Here is a 17,522-nt window from a genome sequence, read left to right as displayed (position 1 = left end):
CAAGGACTAAAGGAAGAGAAGGACAAAGAGGAAGAGGAGGAGGAAGAAGAGAAGGAAGAACAGGAGGAGGAGGAGGAGAAAAAATACTTCATATAAATTCTAAGGGACACGACTAAAACCTATAAGGAAAAGCTTTGAATTCTATTACAGAAGCCAGGCTGAAACTAAGAGAAATTAGTATCAGTGATAAGCAATTGCTCAAATTAAACTTGAAGAAAATTAGAAAAAAAAAACTAATAAAGATTAAAAACTGAAATTAGAAAAATCATCAAAAATAAATATAAGTATTGGTTCTTTGTTAGGATCAATATCATGTTAATTATGAGCATAATTAATAAGTTAAAAACATGATTAGGAATTATTAAATTAAGAAACAATGACACATACTTGAAAAATAGATGAACCCCTAGCAAAGCATACATTAACATTTTTTATTTATTAAGTTCATTGGTACAATTTAGATATTCACAACGATCAAATTCATTATAGGGAATTTGTACCTGTACATGATCTGTGTTAGTTCCTCTTTTTCTTTGTCTCATACCACTCCCCTCCCCTCAACTCCCCTTCCCCTTCTTATTTATTTTCATTTTATCTTATTTTCTCATTTTTTCTTTTCCCTTCCTTCCTCCCACCCCCCCCATTCCCCTTTCCTTTTAATAAATTTCTTCCTGTTTCATAATATCTATTATATATTTTGGTTCTTGTTTACACTTTCATTTTCTCACACCAGAACATTACCATTTGCTTAATAAGAAATAGAAAACTTAAGTAAAGTAATGAAAAGAAAGATTCAAAGAAGAAAAAATGAATAGTTCCAAAATCATAAAAATATAGCTGTGAAATAATCTTCTGGAGTCAGAATAATTTTGATACCAACTTTCATATAGAACTAAAAATAACAACCCAATTTTACTTATTAATATAGATGCAGGGATTCCAAATACAACATCAATAAATACAACACAACAGTAGCTAAAAAGTAGTACAGTTTGACTAAGTAGAATCCATTCCAGGAATGTGACTACAGATCAAAGCAAAAATGATTGATAAATTAAATGAGAAAATCATTGATATTTAAAACTTATTAGTCATTCCTAATGAAAAGTTCTAAGTAGAGTAGGGTTGGAAGGGCATCTCATACTCTGTACCTAAAGCTGAAAGGAAAATGAAAGCTCTCTAAGTAGTGATACACAAACCTTTTTCCAGTAAAATCAGAAACAAGTTATGGAGGACTGCAATCACCATTGTTAATCGATGCTGCATATTGGGGTCCTAGAAAGTGTGGAAGGACAAGGAGAGAGAATACATGGTGAAACTTAGGAGAAAGAGTTTTGTTTTCTTCATTCTACAATTTGACACCTAGAAAACCCATGCGGTATTACTGAAAAATCACCAGTATGAGGGGCTGGGGATTTAGCTCAGCGGCAAAGCGCCTGCCTGGCAAGCGCAAGGTTGTGAGTTCGGTTCCCGGTACCAGACAAAAATCAAAACAAAAAAAAAAATCACCAGTATGGATAAGAAAATGTATTAATGATAAGTGAAAAAAAAAAGCAGCAGCCAACTAAAAGTAGAAATAAGTAGGAGAAAATCCTGCCCACAATAAAAATAAAAAGCTATGAAATATTAAGGAATACATTTAGCCTAAGAGATGTATTAAAATACTGTAAATTTTTACTAAGAAGATAAGACAATATAAGAATAAATGAAAACATACCATATCGTTGACTGGGAAAGTATAGTATGAAAATCAGTTCTACCCAAATTAATGCATAAATTTCATGAAATGGCAATAAGAATCACATTGAGTCTTCTTGCAAAGCCTATCTTAGGCAAAGTTTGCTAGGGCTGCAATTACCAAGGATGAAAACTTTACCGAAAAAATATGCAATGCAGTTTATTTCACCATGAGAGACTGAAATGCTTCACTGGTCCTTTGTGATTTAAAAGGCTGATGCTATCAGGCATTCCTGTTTCTACGTGTTCTCTGGTTCATATAGCTGTGAGGAAACAAGTCCAGCACTGACAGAATGCACCCTAGGCGCAGTCACATTTTTGGTAGGGCGAGATACAAAGCCAGGTCTGATCGGCCTTTTCTATTTACACCTCCTTCTGAGTGCGGTAGCCACTGGGGGGAAAGTTGTGTTAAGAAAATGAGAATTGATAATGAAATGCAAAACAAATGATTGGGGTTTCCTTTTAGGATTGTTCTCCTCCATCATGCGGGATCTTGCCAACATTACCCATGAGGGACCCAAGTGGATTTTACTGGATGGTGACATAGACCCAATGTGGATTGAGTCTCTGAACACTGTGATGGACGATAACAAGGTATCAAAGGCGGATGCATCCCCGCATCAGTTCTAATCACCTATTAAGCTGGTCCCCAGCATGGCAAGCACATTTGGTATCTAAATTCCATATGATGATTGAACAAGTGGTAACAACTACCACAGGCACCTGTGACAGACATCTCCCAACTGGTCCATTCTCACCTGCAACAGTGGCCTGCTTTAGTGACACTGTCATTGCCTGCCTCATTTTTGGTGAGGCTGTAATTCCCTTCAGAATGTTCTGCACAGACTTATTTGATATGTAGAGCTGAAAAGAATTTTAAATCATGTGTTCAAAGCCTTATTTTCCTAATTCTAATTCTTATAAGAAGGAAACTAAGTGTCAGAACCACTGAGCCTGTCAGACCCCCGCCATGGTGGTAAATATCCATCCGCTGAGAGATCATGGGTTTTTTTTATAAACAAAGAAAATTAAGTGAATGCCTGCAAAATGGCTGTTAAGCTGATAGCTGCTCCTAAACTTGTGCAAAAGCACGTCCAGATTGGAAGTGTTAAAATGGCTTCAACATTCACAGCATCATTAGAACAAATGCATGCTCTCCCAGCGGGACTACTTAGAAGGAAGAGCAGTAATATGAAACTGAAGCACTTTTCTTTTATTAGTTTTATTATTCCAATATGGTCTAGTTCACTCAAATTATTGACATCAATTTAAACAGTTTAAATAACTTTGTTTCCTGATTTTACAGACACAGAGGACAAGAAGCTGGGATTGGAGGGGGTACGGGGGAGATAGTAGTATTGTAGGAAATAACGTAAAAGAAGAAAATAGTCATCCTGACTTTGATTTGTAGTACTATAACAGAGCATTAGAGACTGGATAATTTATGAAGAAAAGATACTTATTTGATTCATGGTTCTGGAGGCTGGAAAATCCAAGACGGGGGCCACATCTGGTGAGGGCCCTCTTTCTGTGCCATCTCATACAGGAAAGAGAAGTCTGAGAGAGCAAAAAATGGAACTCTCCACCCCACACCCTTTTATAATCAGCATTAATAAGTCTATGAGAGTGGGTCCTCACGACCTCATCTCCTCTGCAAGGTCCCACATCTTAGCATTGTTGTATCAGGGATTGTGTCTAACACATAAGCAACATAATCAAAGCATTGCACATCCACAACCCTGACTGACAACGCTCCACCAATCCCACCAGCTGGCAGTGCTTCCTAACTGCTCCTCTCACTGGATGTCCTCCCTGCTTTTCCTAGGTGCTGACCCTGGCGAGCAATGAGAGGATCCCTCTTAACCCCACCATGCGGCTCCTCTTTGAGATCAGCCACCTGCGCACAGCCACTCCAGCAACGGTCTCCAGGGCAGGTGAGGCCCTGCAGGTAATGCTGCTCAATGAAGTCAGATTCCCCAAGGGCCAGAAACCTGATCACCAAACTCTGGCCGAGTCTTCAGCCCTAATCCGCATCCACAAAGGTAAACAAGTACTATAAAAACAAAGTTGTTTAATTTCATTAATTCATAAGTACTGTGGCATGCAACCTCTGAGCGGCACAACTGTCCACTGCACAGAAGTGTCTTGAGTTAGGCTACTTTTAGACCACGTCTAACCCTCAAGTTGACCAACTATTGCCGTATCTCATTAACTCGTGCTAGAAAATATCAGTGTTACCATAAATTTCTTCTATGATTAAATTTATTAGCAGAGAATAGAGGATAAAAAGAACCTCCTAGGCAATATAATCAATCTTAAAGAAATAGAGTATGTAATGGTGGTTTCCAAGGCCTCAGGCAGGAGGATACAGGAGATGTTCAGAAGTTACAAAGTTTCAGTGAGACAGGATAGATGAGTTCTAGAGATCTGCGTGCAACACAGTGCTGATGGTTAAGGATTCTGTATTGTGTACTTTAACAGTTTTGCTAGGAAGATAGATCTCAGATTAAGTGTTCTTAACACACACACACACATACACAAAACCAAAACAATAAGAACAATAAGAAAAACAGAGAAGAGAGTGTGAAGAAATTTTTGAAGGTGATGGATGTGTTTCTTACCTTTATTGTGGTAATAGTTTTACAGGGAAATGCATATGTCCAGATTGAATAAATAGTAGACACTAAATATGCACAGGGCTTTGTATATCAATTATACCTCAATAAAGCTATAAAAACATATTTCAATTGGGAAGGGATCCAGAGATAAAGGGCAGAGGAAGAGGAAAAAGAACTAAGAAGAATTAAGATCTGTTAGGTACACATACATTGATTCATTCCTCATGATGAATCAATCATTATGTACTACAAATATGTATTAATAAATTTTTTAATTTAAAAGTAAAGTTTTGGAGCCTGGGGATTTAGCCCAGTGGCACAGCCCCTGCCTGGTAAGCACAAGGTCATGAGTTCAATTCCCAGTGCTGGAAAAAAAAGAACAAAAAATAAAAATAAAGTTTTAATTTTTATAAAATAACCAAATAAAAATAATGAAACAATGAAATTTTGCTGACTATCATAATATCAGATTCCTCTTCATGGGCCTCTGCTAAGACTGGTGCTCAGGACAGGAGAATTGTCTCCTACTCGATATTAGTTCCCTAGTTCTGCTCTAATAGGTATAACAAATCTCCATAAACGTGGTGGTTTTCTAACAGCAGAAATGTATTCTCTCACATTTTGGGGAATTGGACGTAAACATCAAAATCAGCAAAGCTGCCTCCCTCCAGAGTCTCTGGGGAGAGTCCTTCCTTCCCTCTTCCAGCATCAGTGCCCACTGGCCAGTGGCCCTGACTCCAATCTCTGCCTTGTTCAGAGAGCGTTCTCATCTATAGGTGTCATTTTCCCTCTCTCTCCTGTAAGGACCCTTGTGAATGACCCATTCAAATAATCCAGGATAACCTCATCCCAAAATCTTTAACTTAATTAACATCTGCAATACCCATTTTTTCCCAAATAAAGTCACGTTGACAAGTTCAGTAATTAGGTCATGGACCTCCATTCAGCTCACTGTACACTCTCATTCCATGGCCAGTATTGCCAATCAGTCACAGCATTCTTTCTTTCTGAGCTAGACCTGGCTTTAGGATCCTTCTCAACACTGCTCTATACTCATCTGTCACCTATCAGTTGATACTGGGTCCTCAACAGCAAAGCCACATGTCCCCTCTGACCTAGGCCAACTATCTGTTCTTTAAGTTCAGTCTCCTGTATATTTCCAAAGAGAGTGGAAAACTCCCTGGGTGAAGAATATACTGACATGTATGGGACACTCACTGCACACTCTCCTCTGTGCTCTCAGGAATCTTATACATCAACCCTGCAGACCTGGGATGGAACCCTCCAGTGAGCAGCTGGATTGACCAGAGGGAAGTCCAGACAGAAAGAGCCAACCTCACCATTCTGTTTGACAAGTACCTTCCAACCTGCTTAGACACACTCAGAACCAGGTAGGCCAAGAAACAAGGATGATAGCAAATTAATGCAGCAATAAAGAGTCCACTGGCTCACATCTGACATCCTGCTGATGTTCTGTCCTATTCCCAAAGTCAGAAACCTCCAGGCACGGCAGATGGCAGAGGGGAACACACATTAGGATGGCCCTGGGATGCTTATTGTCAGTTCAGACAAGAGGAGAGCTGAGTGAAGAGGATGAAGATTTAAAGTGCCTTTCATCAGTGCCACATGGGTCTATCTGAAGGCGGTAGATGATTAGAATATCAGATAAAAATCCTGGGGCTCAGATCTCTGTTTTCAGGGGAAGCAGCTGGCCCTCCTACAGATGATCCACAGGCCAGGCCAACAGGCCTAGAGGTGAAGATGACACTTGTCAAAGACACAACAGGGGACCCACTTCCTGTTCCAGGATATGTGTGATCATTACCCAAATAATGTGGGATTGTGTGTAATTCCTCATTTGACTGGTCCTGCCTTGCTGGACATTATGAGTTCACTTTTTCTCTTATAGTTCTGCAAAAGTAAAAGTAGCAAGTCCTGCCCACTTGTGTCAGACTGCTTTCCATTAGTACTATGACACATACCTGAGATAATAACCTTTAAAAAGTAAAGGTTTATTGTGGCTCATAACAGTTGAGATTTCAGCCCATAGTCAGTTGGCCCTGTTGCTTTCAGCCTGTGGCAGTGCATCATGGCAAGAGCATGTGGTAAAGCCACTCACATCATGTCTTGGACATGAAAGAGAGGAAGAGATTAGGGTCCCATGGTCTCCACGAGGACACCCCACCAATGTCTGAAGACTGCCTGCTAGATTCCACCTCTTCACGATTCCACTTCCTCACTATTCAGACCAAAAGAGGGCCGCACAGAGGTTCTCATACTTGAAACATGCTTCTGTTTTATGTCTTCTCTCTCTCTCTATCTTCTCTCCCTCTCTCTCTTTCTCCTTCTCCTCCTCCTCTTCCTCCTCTTCCTCCTCCTCTTCCTCTTCCTCCTCCTCCTCCTCTTCCTCCTTTTCCTCCTCCTCCTCCTCTTCCTCTTCCTCCTCCTCCTCCTTTCTTCTTCTTCTTCTTCTTCTTCTTCTTCTTCTTCTTCTTCTTCTTCTTCTTCTTCTTCTTCTTCTTCTTCTTCCTCTTTCTCTTCTTTCATACTTCATTTTATGAATCTGGCACCCATCTCCATAATTCATCCAGAGAATGGTGCTGAAGATTCTAAACTCTGTGGTCAGGATTATATTTCCAAGAAACCATGGCCCATCAGTCAAATTGAACTTTTGCTCCTTCTTTATTGGTGCCTCAAGCATGGGATAGAATTGTGGTTCTGACTACTCACTAGTGTGGAGGCAGAGGGAAAAGGAGAATTTCAGACTGCAGTAAGTGATATTGCAGGCCCCCTGGTCATTACATTCTGTAGGCCCTGTAAACCATCCACCCACATTAAAAGTGAACTTTATATGACTCAGTTATAAAACCTGAGGTATAGTCTAGTAATTGACATACTGATATATTTTAGATATTTAATGAAATATTAATCTTGATTCTATAGTTTTTATATTTCAGGGTCAATAATTATTTTTCCACGTGTCAACATCTTCATGAGCCTTTGATAAACTTTCAGCCCCTGGGGTCCATGGGTTCTGTGGCCTCGTGGTCTAACACCATCCTGGTAGCCATCAAAGTCTGGGAAACAGTAACGTGATTAGAGCCACAAATGGGTGAATGGGACACTAAGTTTAAAAGCCAGAGAAGAGTGAGGTCTTAGGAAGATAGTTTATCCCTCTTTTCTCTCTTTTGCTGGGATGCTTATCTGACACTGACCAAAACTCAAGTTATCTCCTGTTCTGGGCAATTAGAATAAGAAAGGCCAAACTCTTATGCATTTATGTGTTGGTGCATGACAAGCCTTTGAAACAATCTTAGAAGATTCTGACTGTATTGAGTCTATCTCTGGACAGCCAATTCCTCCTTATCTCTGAACTCGGAATACTGTAGTTACCAAGGAGGGAGAATATAATTAATAACAATAGCTCTCCTTTCCAGGCACCTACTCTAAGTGGTCCTGCATTTCCTTCTCCCAGCCATCCCAAGAGGCAGTCCCTCCTGAAGATGAGGGAGTGAGGTTCACACGGCTCCCAGCTGTCACCTTTAACTAGTCAGGGAAGTGCTTCCCTAATGCTGGCTTTGTGCAGCTCTGGTACCAGAAAGCTGTACAATTTCAACACATACTAATTTTTTACTGAACATGGTGTGATTGTGAAGCAACTTTGTTTCCCGTGGTCTTTTCAAACCCATTTTATGTAGCTGGTTCTCCTCCTGCTTCTGGATAAAATCCAGGTCAATGTCCACAACTTTTCTGGTTATTCCTCAGAAACAAAAAACCATCTACTCACTCCTAACACACATATGCACACACATATGTGTGCTCACAGATGTGTGTCCATCTCCAGTGAAACTATAAAGAAACTAAGCCCATAATGGAAGCTTCTCCCCCTACCCTGGCAGCATAGGCCTGCGTGGGAAAGGGGGCTGTCCCCAACTTCTTATCTTCTTCCTTGGAATTCGTGCTTCTGGTTCCACAAGGCTAAAGAGAGAAGAGCGGAGGGGGCAGGAGAAGTCCCGTTTAGATCGGTGAGACTGTGGTTCCTGTAACTACAGCAGATCTTAAAATCTGACTCTCCGGGGGAGTTTGGGAGTTTGCTGAACCAGTCATCCCAACAGTAGAGACGTCCCATTTGAATTCCCAGAAGAAAGCGTGTGCCTGTCCTCAGCCTGTGACATGCTCTCCTCACACGTGCCCTCCACCTGTCCATGGACCCCCTGAGCAGCATCTCAAACCTCACACGGATGCCAGGAAATGCCGACCCTTCCATTGCCTTGACAAACGAGCTCGGGCTTTCCCGGAAAGAAACCCCTCTGCACTGCATTGTGAGAACGGCCAGGCTTCTTGGGGCTTCCATGTGGGTCCGTGACCCCCTCCAAGTACTCTGACTGAAGCTCCCTCTCCCAACTTTCTATCCAGAGCCAGCCCTCTCTCCCCTGTGGAGAGGGAGTGCTTATTGCACACCGAGGGAGCTCCCCCAAATCCTCTCTGCTTAAGATCCCTGGGGCGTGCAGGGCGAGGGTTGCACAACCATTTGCAAGTCTCACCTAAATCGTCTGCAATCCTGTTTTGGAATGAGGATAGCTGGTACCATTGTCTTGGTGCCTCCGCCAACACTGAGCCTGAGATAGTTCCACTGTGTCATTCTGTCACAAATATGCATCGAATGGATTCAGAAGAGCCTTCAAGGCTCAGGTTTCTTGTTAGTCATGGGAGTAATACCTAGACTATTTTAGACCACCCCTAACATTGTTGTAAGGGTCACAGTCAGATTAAGAGCAGGCACAAATACACAACCCTGGGGAGAACGGCATCCTCTGCACTCCAAAACCCAAGGCTGGAAATGATGTCTAAGGTGACCGTTGATGGTACTGCTGTTACACCAGCAGACTCCACTCCAGCTCCATGTAGCCTGTGAGCACATCATCCTGTGGCAGGTGGTGGTGTGAATGTGTGTGTGTGCGTGTACACACTCCTAGTTCCTTGGGCACAGGATGTCTTTTGTGCATTTCTTGACATCTGTCTTCCAGTAGAGACATTTAACGCCAAAATTTAAAGTATAAACACCGGGGCTGGGGATTTAGCTCAGTGGCAAAGAGCCTGCCTGGCAAGCACAAGGTCATGAGTTTGGTTCCCGGTACCAGAGAAAAACCAAAAAAAAAAGAAAAAAGGACAAACACCAAGCCAGGGAGCATCACAGAGGTACATTTTCAACACAGATTTCCATTCCACTTTTTAAATGCAGAATTTCATTCTTCCTGTGATTGTTTAAAATCATCACCTACCCCATTCCTTCTCCTACCTAGGTAAGCCTCTCATCCCAGAAATGTGCTCACCATTTACCCAGGGGTAAAACCTCTGAGTAAAGGAATGAAAGGATAAACCTCAGAATTGCACCCAAATTGCCTGTTTAGGTGTTTTTGTCAGTTGGAGAAATTGTGAGAAGAGCGAAAAGGTGAGGTATTGACTGATTTTGTTGAGGCCTCCTATGCACCCCAGGGACTGAGAGGGTACAGTCAGCGCAAAAAGGGAAGGGGTGGAGTATTGGAAGGAAGGAAGATGAGAAGAGGAATTCCCCAAGAGTGCTCCAGCCCACATGTGCTCACAAAGGAAACCACCTGGAAAAAACCTGATGAGAAAAAGATTTAAACCACACTCAGAGACCTTGTCAGATCAAGTCTTCTGCTGCCGAGGGGCTCTGTAGCTGTCCGGCAGGCCTCCACACTGGCATAGTCGCAGGGTTTCAGAGCACATTCTCCTCTCTCTTTGCAGATTTAAGAAGATCATCCCAGTCCCAGAGCAAAGCATGGTTCAGATGGTGTGCCATCTTCTGGAGTGTCTGCTGACCGAGGAGAACATCCCTGCGGACTGCCCCAAGGAGACCTATGAGCTTTACTTTGTGTTTGCTGCCATCTGGGCCTTTGGTGGAGCAATGGCGCAAGATCAGGTAAGGGGAAGGGCTGAGCTCAAGGCCCACGTGGAAGTCTAGAAGCAAAACCAGACTGTCCAGCAGAGATTTGGAAGACAGGATGGCTAAATGTTAGGATTAATTTGAAAGTATAGAACACTTTAGTTATCTGCCCACTGCCCTGAAATGTCATCAGCCCCTGCAACAGGCCCTCACAGGGTGTAACAGATGAAAAAGGTATGTTTGGGGCTATTGTCTTTGGAATTAGTAAATGTATCTCTGCTTTCACAGAGTTTTGCTGTGTTGGAGTTTGACCAACTGCCGATGTAGGTTCACTGCTTTGCCAGGTGATTTGTGTTTTCTAGATAGAGATGGGAGGATGTGGTGCAGGAGAAACACAAGCAGAAGGGATACTTTCAGCCTCTAAAACCTCTTCTAGAGGGGTGTAGTGTTTTGCACCAGGCCAGAGTTAACCAGCGCGTCTCCATAGCCCAAAGCGCAGGGCTGAGCAGAGAAGGCTGGGCAAGATGTTAATTAACAGCATCTGAGTTGAGGACCAAGGTCATGTTTAATCTCATGGCACAGCCTCATGCTATTATGGGGAGGGTGGCTTGAAATATCCTGGCATCTCTATGAGTTTGGGTATTCCTGCATTCACAACCTTTTCTCTACTTCTAAATAAAAGATATTTTATCAATAAACAATATATTCAAGATCATGAACGGCATCATGAGTTCTAGGCCAGCCTGAACTGCATAGTGAGACCACATCTTAAAAAAATATTTGAAAACAAGTCTTTTACAAATGACCATAGCTATCAGACAATGTTATTAAGAACATGGACTATGTTGACGAAGTTTTAAGTATATAGTGCATTAACTATAGATGCTGTTCTGTACAGAAGGTTTATTCATCTTGTATAATTAAAATGGAGTACCCTTGGTCAGTATCTCCCTTTTCCCACCCCTCCCCACCCCAGCAGGCACACGCCACTCTGCCCTCTATGAGTTTGGGTATTTGAGATTCATCATATACATGGTATCATGTAGCTGTGTCTTTCTGTGTCCAGTTAGATGGTTTCACCACTATACACTTATACAACTCATCAAGTTTTGAATAATAAATATGTACCATTTTTAATATTAAGTATACTATAATAAAGTGATTTTTAAAAAGTAGTTGAGAAAAGTGGAAAACAGTATGGATTTGAAAACTGTGGATTTGAATTATAACTCTGCCATTATTACCCAGGAGATCACAAGAAAAAAATGCAACCTTTCTCTCCCTTACCTTCCCCACGTGTCCAAAGGATGAGGACAGCAGTATCTGGCTGCTGAGTCTGTGGTGAGAATTAATAAATGCCCGCTGTTCTAATTGCCCTCTGTAGATGTGTGCAGAGCGCTTGAAACTGTGATGGCAGCGGATGTGTTCATTATTAATATTACCTTAGCATGAGTATTTCGTTGTATAGCGAGTACCTGATGCCTCTCGCACAACAGGGGACCAGACCAAGCTGTAGTTTTTGGAAAGTTATGATTTACTTTTCCTGGTCTGAGTTGATTATGAGCCTCTTCCAAGAAAAGTCAAAAATTTCAGCCTTGCAAAGCCAAGCCAGGTTCAAGGCACCCAAAAGGGAAGTGAGCTGGGATCAAAAAAATTAACAGTGAGCTGTTTTTCTGTCTTCACATGCTCCAGCTCAAACGTCCACCCTAGCTTTGTCACTCCCTAAGGTGTTCTTGGGTGCTTAGAATTCAGAAAGCGGCTCTTGCAGACTTCCCATAAATACGTCTTTCCCCGTCTCCCTACCCAGAATCAGACGCTCCGGGAGCAGAAAAGGAAACCCCCCGGGGCAGCAGGATGCGCAGACCAAGAGTTTGCTATCTGAAAATGTGCTGTCTGTTCTGAGGTCCTCAGAGCTTCTCTGTGGGCTGCTTCTTCAAATGCTTTGCATCCCTTCTTCAAGGGAAGCAAGCAAAGAGTCCAGCAGGATGGACAAGACTTGACTGAAAAGCACAGAGATCCCAGATGCAGAGATTACTGCTTTCCATCCAAAGCAGTCTCCGACCTTTCAGCTGATGAAATGCCGGGCAGCAACCATTTGGCTTCTGTCCCATATCGGCGCCAAACAGGCAGTGGGCGTATCAGGGTGAAGACCCTTAGTTAATTTTTCTATCTCTATACAGAGAATTTTTAAATCCACTCACTCTTTAAAAGCTCAAGAGAAAGCATCCCCTCCAGGTGTCCTGGGCAATGGAACACTTGAAGCTGCAGGAAGCCCAGCTGGAACATGGCGAGAGGATGTAGGAGAAAGCTTTTAGCCGCAGGGAATGTCCGAGGCCCCGGCACAGGCCGAGTTAACGCTAAATACCAAAAATAGAGCCATAATTAGAAAGCAGAAATTTGGCCAAAATGTTTGCATCAGGAACATCGGTAGTGCTTACATTCTAAAAGCTGTCATTAAAGTAATGTAGAAATACAAAATAGAGCCTAAGCCCCAGGAAAACTCTGATTGAAATAAATGAAACAAAATAAAACACTGTCCTGGCTAAGTACTTTTCAGCGATCACAAAAGACGACATTTGGTGCTTGGTACAGGAGTGAGAGCGTTGGATTGGGAGGCTGAAAACGTGAGTTCAACTCTTAGTTCTGGGGCCGAGGATATAGCTCAGGGCACAAGCACCTGCCTGGCAAGCGCAAGGTCCTGAGTTTGATTCCCGGTACAAAAAAAAAAATCTCAGTTCTGTTTAGCCCCCAAATTTTCTATAGTACGATGGTCACCCAGGTCAAAGGGCAGAGGAGGGACAGAGAATTGTGCTAATCCAAAGGAGATGGGCATTTTGGAAGGGGCCTGTTCAGGGAGCTCACTCAAGAAAGGATCCGCTCAGCAGACAACGCCCGTCTTCACAGTGTCCAATTATAGCAAAAGCTGAGGTCAGTGCCAGAGTGAAGGCCAGCGAAACAGCGTTAATGTGGCCCAGCCAACAGCTTGGTTGAGAACCTGACCAAGTAGTGTGAGATGGAGTCTGGGGCGTGGAGAGGGTAAGACCCACACCTCATTCTCTCTAGATGTTGCTTTTGTCTCTGCGTTTCCAGGTAACCCTCAGATCTGGTCTTCATAGAAAGTTAAAAATCTTCAAGAATCACACGCATGGGTTAAAAATGAGGTTTTCCTTGGGGTTGTAATTAAAGAGAACAATGTTAGGAAGCTACAGTGTCTCCTTAATCTCAATTCAAATGACAACTGGAACAGCAAATAAACCTGGCCTTATCTTAAGATCTATTTCCATTCTCAGTTTAAAGCGAAGCATTTAATCCTGCTTGCTGAGCAGATAGCACCATGAGAAACACCCTTCCTCAGGCCCAGACTTGAGTCCATGCACCCCACTCCATCATCCACCCAGCCTTAGAGCTCTGCCTTCATCATGTTCTCCTGGAGGTCCCTGGCAATGCCCAACCTGAGCCTCTTTCTGGTTTAGGATTTTTCTTACGTCTCTGTGTTCAAAGGATGAGTTTGTTCTCCAGCAGGGCTGCCTGTCACAGCAAGGGCTATGTGTGTGTGTATGTATGTGGGTGTTTCAGTTTCAGTTTCAGTTTGCACACAGTAGGACAGTTTGAACACACTGAGTGCTAAGCCTTGTCCTTAAGGAGCTTATAGTCACGGTGAAGGTATGTGGATTCTATGCCTCTATGCACTCCTTCTGTCAGACTAGTACAGCTTTATCTCCTCCGCTGCTTTTAGATCTTGGACTTTTACCTCTTGAAAAAAAACCTTAAAAATCTTCTTTCCTAAGAACCTCATTCTGTAGATGAAGAAACTAGACATGAGGAGAAGTGATTGGCTCGTGGTTAAGCGCCTGACTTTCTGCAGCTGCTGCCCTCTACTGCACCCTGTCCCCACGTCTCAGCAGCCCCCTCTGGCGGCCAATCCTGGAAATTAATCCTTCTCTGGTGTCTAGGAGGATAGTGGCTGGTCTTTTTCTTCAGTTCTTCATCCCCACTCCCGCTTCAGGTGCCGTTCTCTACACATTCTTACATCTTTTCTCCCTCAAACTTCTCTGACTTTTGATGAATAAAAACAAGTTTATTGCAGTCTGTTTTCTATTGCTCTAACAGGTTAAGTCATTTCTAAAGAGCAGAGATTGTTTCACAGTTCTGGAGGATGGAAGTCCAAGAGTATCCTGGCATCCTGTCTGCATCTGGCAAAGGTGTTCTCTTACTGCACCAAGCATAGTGAGGGAGAGCAAATGTGCTAGCTTGGGTTCTCTTCTTCTCTTTATAAATCCAGTAATGCCCCCATGCAGCCCCACCTTCATGACCTCATCTGATCTAATTCCCCCCCAAAGTCCCCACCTCCAGATACCTTTCATTCCTGCATTTGGGGATTAGGTTTCCAGCACATGACCTCTGGGCCACACACTTGAACCGCAGCAGCACCCCGGAACACCAGCTGCCCAAGGCAGCCCTGCTTGGCTGGGCCTCTCCAGGACTGGTCCTTGAGAAGGCTTCTCCCTGGAGGAGCTGGTCCACCCAGCAGGCCTGCACAGGCGGGAGCTCTTTGTGTCCTGCCCTATTCTTCTGTCAGTGCCAGGGCCCCCTGCCTGGGCTTCTTGAGCTCTGGAGAACATGGTTCCCTGACTTGCTTTGCTTTTGCAGCTTGTGGACTACCGGGCAGAGTTCAGCAAGTGGTGGCTGACCGAGTTCAAGACAGTCAAGTTTCCTTCCCAGGGAACCATCTTTGACTACTACATAGACCCAGAAACCAAGAGATTCGAACCTTGGTCCAAGCTTATCCCCCAGTTTGAATTTGACCCTGAAACGCCTTTGCAGGTGAGTGAGGGAGCAGCCAAGGGTGTGCAGCCCCTCTGCCCCAGCAGTCTGCGGCAGCCCTGCGCGCCGTGACGTGCGGTACCCAGTGTTTGACTTTGTGAGGGACTAGCTGGCCCCCAGCTATGCGCCATTTTGAGTCCCAGGTGTAGTGAAGCACAAGTTCCCGCGAGAGACAGTGAGAGAACACCAGACCCAGCCAGCATCTCCTGCATGAGCGGAAGGGAAGAGATGGCAGAGGATGAGAAAATACATTGGAGACACCACGGGGAGACAGACAGGGAGGCAAGGGGAGTAGGGAGCTTTCAGTTCAACTGCAGGAAGCCCCAGAATGAGTTTAGAGCCTGGACTTGCTGCCAGATTAGGAAATGGACTTTGGCCCCATTCAGACAGAATCCCTTTTTAGGCCTTGCTCCATAGCATCATGTCTTGTGGTTGTTTCTCCCCTGAGGATCTTCATGTTCCTTTTCCAGGCATGTTTGGTGCACACAAGTGAGACCATTCGAGTTTGCTACTTCCTGGAGCGGCTCATGAAGCGGCGACGACCCATCATGCTGGTGGGCACTGCAGGCACTGGAAAGTCAGTGTTGGTAGCAGCTAAGCTGGCCAGCCTTGACCCTGAGGAATACCTGGTAAAAAATGTGCCTTTCAACTACTACACCACATCGGCCATGCTGCAGGGTAAGGGGCCATGGGGTGGGGTGCAGGGCTGGGCGGCTGTGTCGCCTGATAGAGTTGAGCAGAGCACTCGGTGCCCCCCTCACTTGGCCCCCTTTGTTCCTCACCGCGGTGCCTTTCCTTTGTTCCTCACCGCGGTGCCTTTCCTTCCCCATAGCCCTGCTCACCTCTGCCCTCCTTCCTCCTCCTTACGCCGCTGCCCTGCTTGCCTGGCACAGCAGCTCTGCCCTGTTTGGCACCCTTTCTCCTCTTGTTTTTCCCTGGGTTGTAAAATTCCTCTGGGGCCAGACGTTCATGTTCAGCACAGAGCAGGGTAGCACCCTAGTGACAGAGACCAGATGGACATGGAGCCCTCAGGGCCTGGAAGGGTCTCTGGAGATGGTTTCATCCACCTCTCATATGTCAAAGGTGGGGAAACTGAGGCTAAGGAAGGAGGACGTGGCTGCCCAAGGTCACCACCAAGTGGCACCAATCCAGCCTTGAGAGTTCACCTGGTTTGTGCCCCGAAATTCACCAGAACTTCCCAACTGGGCTCCGAATGGAGCTGGGCCTCTGGCTATTGCTCTGTGATCCGAAGCTCACTGCAGATACCTTCTTCCCGCCAGAGTCACACCCTCTTTTACCCTCTCTTATAACAGGGTCTCCCTCCTTGCAAAAACACGCAACACATTAACCAAAAATGCTCTCTTTTGAGAAAGTGTCCAAGCCACTCTCCCAAAAAAATGAGAGCAGAGGCTCAGCGAGGCGGAAACCCCATCTTACTTTCCAAACAGCAGTCACCCTGCCCCGCCTTCTGTGACTCAGCCTGGGCTTTCCCACATCTAGGATGCAAAGTCCACAAAAAGTCAGGAGCTGAATGTATATGATGATGGCAGGTCGATGTGCTGTAAGCCGTGGTCTCGAGCAGGAAGTTAGCCCAGTACTTTTCCTCTCCATCTGCGTCCTCCAGGCCTTGACCCACCAAATGCGGGACACAGGCAGACCTGGTGTGGACCATTACTTGCCCAGCCTGGAAACCTCCCCCAGCGCCCCTTCAGTCCCTGCCTGTGCGGATCTGTCAGCCACTGCGGTGCTATTGCCTGTTGCTGCTTCCTGGAGAGGCTCATGCTCACACTCCTGTCACACTCTTGTTTCCTCAGCTCCTCTGGAAAAGAAGAGCTCATGGTCCCTCCTTTTTGCACAATTTTGCCAGCTTTGCCAAGATCAGGGCCCAGCCAGCTGTTCTCTACCTCTAAAAGCACTTACGTGCCTAGAACACAAGAGCAGAAATTCATGCGGCCCCCACTATCCAGTAGAGCAGCTTCTTCACCTTTTCTAAAGCTCGCCTCTGGACTCCATTCACTGCAGAACCCATAACTGTCTCACGGGTCCAGTCCTCACCCTGCAGGTCACTGCAGCTCCAATGTGAATGTTAGCAAGTAAAAAGGAAGTGATGGTTGGGCCTTCATTCATTATCAAAGATGTCAGCATCTTTCACATCTAAATACTGAAAGAATATTTAGCGCTCTTGACAACTGTAACAGCTGTAGACTTGTGCCTTTGAGTTTATTCTGTGTTATTACCATTTGTCCAACATTATCCTAAGTGTAAAAAACAGAGTCCCGGTTTGTAGCATTTGCCAGTTTCTGTGGTGCAAATAATCCCACCATGGCTGGGTACAAGCTACCAATGCGATGTCAGTGAACAGGGAACTGGAGAGAGATGCGCCACGGCCTGCTGTTTTAAAGTGTTTCCTGCTGGGTGTGGTGGTGTTTGCCTGT

The 17,522-nt window shown here is 44.6% G+C and overlaps 1 protein-coding gene across 6 annotated transcripts in view; it reads left to right on the top strand.

The window, feature by feature from the left end:
* Nucleotides 1-17,522, top strand: part of Dnah9 (dynein, axonemal, heavy chain 9) — a 319,645-nt gene that overhangs the window by 138,850 nt on the left and 163,273 nt on the right. For all 6 annotated transcript variants that reach the window (XM_013522070.1, XM_005399351.1, XM_013522071.1 and 3 more), the window contains 6 exons: nt 2,204-2,331; nt 3,563-3,671; nt 5,599-5,746; nt 10,125-10,299; nt 14,914-15,087; nt 15,558-15,765. In XM_013522070.1, coding sequence (XP_013377524.1) covers nt 2,204-2,331; nt 3,563-3,671; nt 5,599-5,746; nt 10,125-10,299; nt 14,914-15,087; nt 15,558-15,765 — 942 coding nt within the window. The remainder of the gene's footprint in view (nt 1-2,203; nt 2,332-3,562; nt 3,672-5,598; nt 5,747-10,124; nt 10,300-14,913; nt 15,088-15,557; nt 15,766-17,522) is intronic.

This window comes from Chinchilla lanigera, unplaced genomic scaffold (genome assembly GCF_000276665.1).
Source record: "Chinchilla lanigera isolate Chin_1 unplaced genomic scaffold, ChiLan1.0 scaffold00066, whole genome shotgun sequence".
NCBI lineage: Eukaryota > Metazoa > Chordata > Mammalia > Rodentia > Chinchillidae > Chinchilla > Chinchilla lanigera.
This window is presented reverse-complemented; position numbering and strand designations above follow the sequence as displayed.